The 9,668-nt window shown below is 35.7% G+C and overlaps 1 protein-coding gene across 2 annotated transcripts in view; it reads left to right on the forward strand.

The window, feature by feature from the left end:
• Positions 1–9,424, forward strand: part of PTAR1 (protein prenyltransferase alpha subunit repeat containing 1) — a 34,904-nt gene extending 25,480 nt beyond the window's left edge. Inside the window, exon 7 of one of the 2 annotated variants that reach the window (XM_027752139.2) lies at positions 333–9,424. In XM_027752139.2, the coding sequence (XP_027607940.1) occupies positions 333–681 (349 nt within the window). In that variant the 3' untranslated portion in view covers positions 682–9,424. The remainder of the gene's footprint in view (positions 1–332) is intronic. The other variant, XM_039384821.1, reaches the window with a different exon arrangement.
• Positions 9,425–9,668: the final 244 nt, after the last annotated feature.

Below are 9,668 nucleotides of genomic sequence, written 5' to 3' on the forward strand. Positions count from 1 at the left end.
CCCTGTATTTTGTCCAAGAGACACAAGATATTGTTAGGAGCATCCTCACACTTTAAATGTTTAAAGGACAAAAGATGAGCAAAAGGTAGACAGAAGATAGAGTGGCTGCAGAAAACCTATGCTTTACTAGGTGGGTGCAGGTTCCTGACTAGGTAAGAGCAGATTTGCCTAAGTGACATTGAGCCCTTTTCATGAGCAGTGACAGCAGATTTTGTCTGTGGGGGAATCTGGTGGGATGGCAAATGAATTGAATCAGTTCAGCAGAAACAGCAGGTTATTTTCAGTGCATGACTTTTTTCCTTTCTTCTTTCTTCTTTCCTTTTCCTTTGAAGAAGGTGTGTGTTCTACCTTCAACAGCACCTAAGCAACAAATTTCCTCTTCTGAGTGCAGTGGTATCATCTGCGGACAGCAGTGATGAGACTCTGAATAATTCCCACCACAGTCCTGCAACAAGTCACATGGCTCAAGCTATGGATGTTGATGGTTTGAGTGAATCCAGCAGCAAACAAGGTTATACACAAGAAACAAAACGCCTGAAGCGTGCTCCTATGCAGGACTCTCTTGGTCCAGAAATGGAATACCAGTTCATTGATAAAGTATTATCAACTTGTAGGGATGTGGACCAAGCCAGGTTTGCTACTGCTTATAGGAAATGGTTAGTTAAATTTTTAAGTCAGTGAAGGAAGTGTTTAAAGCTTTCAGGGTTCTTTTCTTAGTGCAATATTCTCTTTTCAGACACAAATGCATGTCTTGGTTACAAGTGTTAGCCAACCCTGTGTTTCTCTCTCTTGATGGTCAGTCCTAAAGTTCAAATTCAAGAGTAGAAGTCTGTCACTTTATTAGAAACTGGCTTACCTTTTTATTTACCAAATGCAGTTTGTTCCTTAATCTTTTTAAGAAATCACTCTGTCAGCTTCCTACCATGACATTTTCTTCCTTTTTACTTCTGTGTTAACTCTGAATCATTAGACTTTTTTAAAAAACAAAAGAGGTAGAAGAAGAAAAGTCTGAAATGCTTGTGAAACAGTGTTTGAAAAAAGGATGGGAGAATCTGTCAGTAACAGCTAAACCTGTTTCCAGGGTGTTCGTCTTTACTATGTGGTGTCATGCTAACACCTTATTGGATCCAAACGGTATTTGGTGAGTGCTATTATTTTTGTATTAGCAACCTTTGGTAGAACACCAGACTGAAGTGTTTCTTTTTCAAGGTTCCAGTAACAATATTGGAGCCATCATGCCTTTTACTGTTTTAACTGGGGTTTTGTTTGCTTGTTAGTTGTCACATTAGCTTGATAGGGAAGTCTATGAAGTTGAAATCCTGACACAAGAAAACGTGACAGAAAATAGTTCAAACACATCTTCACACACTTAGAGCTGTATTTGGAAATACTTTTCTTAAAATAGACTACCTTCTTTCCTTACTTGGTGTTTATTTATTTTATCTCAACAATCCAGAATTAATCCAACTCGATAACATTTCTGAATGTATTATGTTCACTACAGAATCTCAGCCTCCTCAATCACACTTTGCTGATTGTACTTAACCAAGACTGTACAAGGCCAATATTTGATGGAGTAAAAACTAAATCTTCTGACTGGTTGTTGAGACTATACAGTTAAAAAAAAAAGAAAGTGACGGCAGGAGGGAGCTATCTCTTCCCTTTTGTTCTTTGAGCTTCAGTCTTTGGGGTTTTTTTTATCTTCTTTACTCTTCCTTAAGAGCTCTTCTCCAACCATACATCTCTGTTAACATAACTGTAAATTTGAAGGGAATTTGAAATTAAATATGGTTGTGTATTCTGTCATTTCCTTTGAACTTGTCTGCATAAGGGATTTTTTACACTAGTAGAATTGTACTGATCTAGAGACCAGGTGTAGAAGTCTGTTCGATGACAACATGGCCTCTTTTAAAATCAGTCTATTCACTGAGGGGATTCAATTTTCAAGTTAGTGTCCTCATCAGAATTGCTGTATATATCTCCTGGCCAAAATGCCTCTTGACCATGATGAAGTTTCAAGATGCCGTTTCTGTTGCACAGAGAGAGAAACAATGAGGGAGGAAAAACACAGGTAGCCTGCTCAAAAGGTATCATTTCAAATGAAAAAAAAGGCACTTGAAATACGGAATTTCAGCGCTTCTAAATAGTTTGATGAATGGGGTTTACTCTTGCATTTCAGAATGAAAACAGACCATCTGTAGTCTTTGAGAGTATGTTTGTGACGCATTTCAGGCACAGAATAGCTAACAAAGACATTTCTATATGTATACACTGTTACTGTTCTGTTTACAGTACCTAGATAAGATTGATCTAGGCTTGAGCATCTCCATGTTGAAGTTTTGTCTCAGAGGGCATCCACACCTGCCTCTCTGTAGGGATGTTTGGTCATTTGTTTTGAAGTGCTCTGGGATGCTGTCTTGGTTGATGGTTGTAGTTGCAGAAGAACATAGTTGTTGTCTGAAGGAGGTGTGGGAATGGCTTGAGAGGATAGTTTTGTCATAAGATGTTGCCTCTGTGATCACTAATAAATGGGTAGGTTCAGGTACAAATGGAGTCTGAACTTAAAGAACTTAACTTGAGCAAGAACTTTTACCTATCTCAGAGGACCTGATATTCCTTGAGTATGGATGATATATTATGTATGGTAGCATATGTCAGCTTGATTAACAATATCCCATTAATTAACAGCATCCATTAATGACTAGTGCGAACCCGGAAAGTGTGAAATCAAGTATTAAGGATCACATTCTTGGTCCTGGGCTACTTAGTAACGTAGTTGTGTGTTGTTTGCCTTGGCAAAAATTTGTGAGAAAAATATTAGTGATAGGAGCAGCCTCGGAAGTGGGAACATGATAAGAAATATTTCTTGAACTATGGAAAGGAAGAGATGCTCTCTTCTTGCACTGGAATGATTGAGATTGAGGCTTTTAGAGGAAAATAATATTAGAATCTGACTTGAAACCTATTATATACTTCTTCCATACTGTAATCTGCAGTCTTAGTTAGCTTTATTAGAGCTGTACTGTGGAAGTTCTATGCTACTGAATTTGACAATCTTTCCACCATAAACATTTAAACAGATGCTCTCATAATACATGTGTAAGTGATGCATGCTCACAGGAAGACAAGACTTGGTCCTATGTAACTGAACAGAGTTGCATTGAATTTTAATACTTGGAAAATGTTCTGAATACTCTGATTAGAGATGGTGCTGATATTTTTATTACTTTTGCAAAACACTGATGGCTGTAGTATAGCTCTTAAGAGTGGATTTTCAAAGTCTGCACCTGATGGAAATACTCCCCCACACTTTCTTTTTTTTAAATCCGGTAAGAATAGTTACGTTTAGAAATGTTTGCAGACCAGGCTCTGCCACACAGAAAACTGAACAGTAACAGTGAAATTGAAACAAATCATGTTTTTTTGCTTTGAAAGAAATTCAAACAATAAGCTGTTAAATTCAAGCTTTAATTTTTTTATGGTAGCAATATAAATTATATGAAAGAAGAAAATAATATCTAAATTCTTCAAACTGTCAGTGTCCTGAAGCCTCATACATTAAATGATTGAAGAGGTACTTGTAACAAGTTGCATTAAGCTCAGAACTGATCTTTGCCACATACCTATCTGGCCATTTGGCAGTATTGCAGAGTCCCATTGGGCGCTGCTTGAAAAAAAAGAGAAGTAGCTTCAGTCCATTGGTAGTTAACACATATAAAGGTTACTGAATACGCTTTCTTTAAGTAAGGTGTATCAGCTGTTTTGTGTTTTGGAGATCAGAAACTAAAAATGTAGTCAGTGAACATTCTTGGGGAGAAAATGTCCAACAGAAGCTGCAGAATACAAGGCTTTTACTCTCTGAAGTTCCCTCAAATATAAAACCAAACTTTGCACATCTGTAAACATCTTCATGTAATGTTCAGCATCTTTCCTGATTTTGTCATATGCTGTAGTATGTGTCATTTGAATTGATGCGGGCTGTTTTTGCTCACTGGATTAGTCTTTGTAGAAATTTGTGCTAGAAACAAAGGGGTTTGAGGAACAAATGTAATTTAAAACTACAGAGATTGGAATAGGAGTTGCATTTTTAAGGGATCGAATTCTGAGCTGCTAAATACATTGACTGTTATTTCAATGACATTTGGTTTGTCTTGTGTGTTACAGTCACTGGAGAAACATGTGCAGCATTAAAGATAGCTACAATAACAAACCTGTATGACTTTATTGGAACGTATTGCTATAGCTGCACTGATTAATATTTGTTAATCTATTCATGTCTGCATATTTGTGTTTTATTGACTTCTTATATATTTATACAACAAAGTTCATGTGTCATTTAAATAGGGGATAAGCTAAATTGTCGGTTTATACTATTTGATTAATTACCTTATGTGTACTTTGCTTTAGGACAAATTAGCAAAGTGTAATATAGATAGAAAGCTTAGATTTTTGTCTTACAATCAAAATTTCTGGCATTTCCAATTTTGTGTTAGTGCTGCTTAATTAGAATGTATAGCTAGACTTTATGGATGGGGGTGAGGTTTTTTTCCTAAATAGATAATTAATGAATTTTTAAAACAGTACTGTATAATACTGATAGATAGAAACAAAGAGTTTTGGAAGGGTTTGTCTGCATAGCCAGACTCAACAAGCATACTCTTTCAGAATAACATATAATACAATGAACAAAATGTGACTACCAGAGAATAATTTAAGTTGTGAGTCTTCAGAGATTTAATTTTTGGACAAGGTTTTTTGCTTAGCTGTATTTTACCTTCTGTGAGGAAAGGTTTGTTTTTTTTCAATCTAGTAGGACATGAACCATTGCACTTACAGTGTGGGGGAAAACGCCCACAACTGCTGAATTGTATCTTGTAGGGCAATTTTGGGAAAAGCAGTGAAGTGAAACATAGATGTGACTTTTAAATGCATCTTTCTCTTATACTCATTTGGTGGCGTATTTACAATTAGATCTTACTGTTTTATCAGTGTCAGATACAGAGGAAAGGGTGTAACTCACCTATTCTCAAATGCACTTAGCATTCAAAGTAGTTTCAAAAGTGTCCCTGTCTAAGATAATTTTCCTTCTATTTTTCCCCATATGCTCAGAGGTATGTTTTCTTCTCAACTTCTTCTCTGTTCTTCCAAGCAGCAAAGAAGAATGTAGCAAAGCATTGGTGAGGTGGCCTAATTTTGTGTTTATATAACTCTGACTACCTCCCAAGAAGTACTTTGACTGATGTCCTTAAGTGGAGTTCATCAGGCTCAGTTTTTTCAGAACCTCATGCTAGGCCTATATTCTCTTTCAGATGTGAAAAGCAAGAGCTTTTTGAAGCCATCTAGTTTCCCAGGGTGAGTTTGAAGGAGAAAAGATAAAAAGATCATATACTTAAAGTTGGAAAACCTAGAATTAGCATAACTTTTCATTAGTCTTTTCCTCTGAAGAAGCAAAATATTGCTAAAAAATGGAGGAAATATGTGCTTCCAGGGAATTCATTGTATTACTCTTTCAAATTACAGACCTGACACTTCCTAGTGGCTTTTACTTAGTGTGTAATGTTACTTCTCAGGGCATAGTCTATTGTAGTGAATTAGAGTACATTTTTACTATTTATAATTATTGATTTAAAAAAAAAAAAGACAACTAAACATGTAATAACTGCCTTTTATTTTTATTTTTTTTTTGTCTAGCATAGTATTTTATATCTACCCAGTGATTTGCAGTAGAGCTTACCATTTTGTTATTCTCTATCTTAAATTGCTGTTGCAGGCTTGCAGGAAGCTCCTGACAGCTGCAGGATGTCCTCTCTGAGTTCCCTAGTACTATTCAGTAGAATAGTCAGTATCTCAAAGGGGTACGTCGTAATGGTGGAGAAGTGTTTAACAGTATCTGTGTTGATTCACCATACATCTTAGATTTAATATTTTTAAATCTTTTGTTAGGACTATGAATGCTAGAACTGCAAAAGCTTTTTTAATAGCTGCCAGACTCTTATGTACAGCAGAGTTATTCTGATAAGCAGAACTCTTAACTGAAGTCTAGTTTATTAAACATCTTTATCTGCACCATCTGGAACGTGCTGTAAATCCTATTGTATAAACAGAGGTGGGAAGACCCCACAGTGAGGTGCCTGTTTTGTTCACAGGACATTTTCTGAACAGAATATAATTATGATGAAACAAAAAGCTTTTCTTGGATGAGGTACACCTGTATGTTCATTGTGAATAAAGTTATGAAATTGGTACATCATTAATACATTAAGATTTTCTGAATGCTGTGTATAATGGGTAGATAAAGGGACTGGGCTTTTTTCTTAACAGAGTATTTATTACCTGTTATTTAAAAAAGTAATGTAAACGATACAAGGTACCAGATTTTGGTTTTAGAAGGCAAAATATATTTATACCTACTGTGTTTATTCCCTTTTGTAGCAGTTTTTCTTTTTTGAAATGGATGCATTTAAAACTGGGTAGTCATCTTGAAAAGTGCGCTTGGGAATGTCCTCTTTACTTTCATATAATCGAAATAATAGATGTCTTAAGTAGTTGTAAGTAGTATTAAGATCCAAGGTAGTGACAGCACTACAGTGTTCAAGTGAGCCATTAAACACTAATTTTGTAATACTGTCATGTTCATCAAATTACTATTCTATTTAGGGAAATGCTTATTTTATCAAGATACGTGCAAAAAATATTTAATTCTCACAGCTTTCTTATTAAGGGGATATACAGCTAGTTTTAAACATAATATTTTGCAATATATTTTCTATGAAAAATTCTCAGATGCACAGTTGTGACCATTGTAAATCTTATGTAGGTTTCCAAGATAAATTAGAGAATTGGTAAATTTTGTAGCAGAAAGAATAAAATTGTGACAGGACTGTCAGACACTGGAAAGTAATCTGCTAAATGACCAGTGTTCTACAGGATAGTGAATGTAAAGCATTAAGTTTGTTTTTCACTGGTCTTACTTTGTCATAGGATGAATTCCTATCAGATGGGGATTGTTTTCTTTCTTTTGTAATCAGTAAAGAGCTTATTTGTGAATAAATTATCTATATTTAGTCTCCCACAGTAAGTGTGCATGTATGTGTGAATGAATGGATGGCGGAACTGTATTTATGTCCTGTGAAAACTGCAAAAATCTCCCACATTTGACTATTTTCATATAGCACTGGTGATCTGCAACCAGACTCTTCCGTGAAGGATCTAAGTCTGAATCTAGCAGGATCAGTGCCAGTGCCAGGCTGTTTGCTGAAAGCAACGAGATCTCTTTCTTCCCCTCTCTGTCTTACTCCACCTAATTTTCATGATACTTGGGCAAATGTGTGCACACACCAAACAAATCATTATTGGTGGTGTAGGAAGCATTTGAGACTGTGAAAGAGTTTGTAAGGTCTTGCAAGCTAGGACGACTGGGCAGCGCTCAACCAATGACCTGCGGGGATACCTTCCAGGAGTCCTCCAGAAAGGAAATGAATAGGCATGTTTTGGATGAAGTGCTTTAGCATCACAGGAGGCTGAGAAAAGTATGTCAGACACAAACTAGCAACTTGAATTGGTATTTGAATACAAACAACAACTAGTCTTTTTGGTACTTAATTTTCAATATTTTCGCATGTTCTTTTTAATAAATCACATTGAAAATATTTCTGGAATTACTCTTCATTTTGAATGCCTTCTGATTTCGAATTACTGGATTTGAGAGCTTTCCTTAAAGGGATCGATTTTATTGGAAAATGCTAGCACCTTTCCTCTCTCCTCCTAGACAATGTGATTCATTCTAAAATGAGCACCTAAAATCATAGAGCACTGCTGAAGGCATTACTTGTCATCCTAAATGCAAAGTTTAAAAATGCAAGGACATGTTTTACTTATACACTTTTTTTTTTCCTCTTACTAGCTGCTAGGTAGAGGGAGTATGTAAGGAAGCCCTGAATCGATAAGGACAATCTTTTACTTAATTTGGATGTTCATTAAATCAGAAAGCTTAAAGGAAGTAATAAACCCTCCAGTTTATTTTACAGGATCTGGTTATAAGTTTGTTTTCAATCTGGATGCTTTATTTTTATGTCTGTTAGTGTGAGTGATGAGACTCTCACTGACTTCATTGACATAGGATCAGGCCATGCTGTGGAGGGGGTATTAGCCACTATCTGATAGCCAGGACATATTTAATGTGATCAATTTTAAGCGACTTCTTTGTCTTTAACGAATTGTCATACTAATGGCTTCAGTGAAGAAAAGAACAGTTAGGGTAGTGTATGCTCATCAGCACTGTGAAAAAGAAGCTGTTAAGGCTGTGGAATGTTTTAGTTTTAAAAGGGCAGCTAGAGAAAAATGAAGGGTACTACAGGGTATCAGTAGCTGAGAAAGCTTCCTTGTCCTCTCTCTTTCTTTTTTCCCCCCTCTATTTTTATCTCCCTTCTCTCCCACCTCTGCCCCCCCAGCCATTCCTCCTCTTCTCTCCCCTGCCCCTTGTGCTTTTTTAAATCTTTTCTAGTGATAGAAGGTTTCATACAATATGCCTGTGTGCAAACCAAGGTAACACTTTAGTTTTGGAAATATTGCATATCAATAGCATACAGGTAGATGCCCGAGGTTTATGCAAGATATTTAGGGATGACTGGTAATCTTTTAAGTGGCATGTGATAATTGATGCAATATTGAAGGGGGAAAGTCTTAATAAATAGTGATGGCCTAAGCATTGCTGTTCTCCAGGCATGCTGTCTACATTTATGATCAACAGTAAACTGCACATTTGTCACCCTTTCATCTCACAAATGCTTATAACTAGGTAACAGCAAATTTACCTTTTAAAATATATCTACATAATGTTGATTTGAGATGTTCTACAATTATTCGTTGTTATCTAGTACTAGATAATTCTCACCACACCTTTAGTCCATCTTCAGTGGAACCTAGCCAAGTATAAATGGTTATAAATCTAGTTTTGCTGTGAAGGGAAGTTGAAATTCCACCATATAAAACATGCATTTTCCTGATGTTTATTTAGAAACATAGAAGGGCATCCTAGCACTACTTTCCTGTTGTGCACACTGAGTTTTACATTGTTTATCTCAAATATTTTGTATTGCATGTTAATTAAGTTTTTTCATATCCTAGTAGTACAAAATTAATTACAAAATAATAAAAGGCACCCTTACAGTTCTAACTATTCTATGCAGATGTCTTCCAAAATTTACAGGTACAATTTTAGTGGTGGTGGTTAGTAAATAGATTTTTTTCACTTATTTATTGGCAGACTTGTTTTTATATGTATTAGTGACAAAATGGACTAAGCACCGCTGTAAGTTATTGTATTTCTGTAGAAAATGGAAAATAGTGTAAGATTGTTTTTGTTAAATGTTGGCAGTTTATAAATAAACTTGTCATCTCCTAAAAACCCTGTTTTCTGACAACATATTTGACTCCAGTTTCTTTGTTTTACAACTGATATCCTTCGTAATTATTGTTAATCACTTTTCAGTGATAAGCTGCCTTTAGCTTGAACTGCACCTTCTTTTGTGAATTAGATGATGACAACAGACTTACTATGGTTCTTTTGAACATCGACAGTTAAGCCTTTTTAAAATGTTTTTTAGCTCTTCGTTCAAGCTTAGCTTCTAAAAGGATTGAGGTGAACAGCAGCTCTTCTGGATAAGAAG

The sequence above is a fragment of the Pipra filicauda genome, unplaced genomic scaffold, assembly GCF_003945595.2.
Source record: "Pipra filicauda isolate LSUMZ 115617 unplaced genomic scaffold, ASM394559v2 scaffold37_size4185640_pilon, whole genome shotgun sequence".
In the NCBI taxonomy this organism is placed as follows: domain Eukaryota; kingdom Metazoa; phylum Chordata; class Aves; order Passeriformes; family Pipridae; genus Pipra; species Pipra filicauda.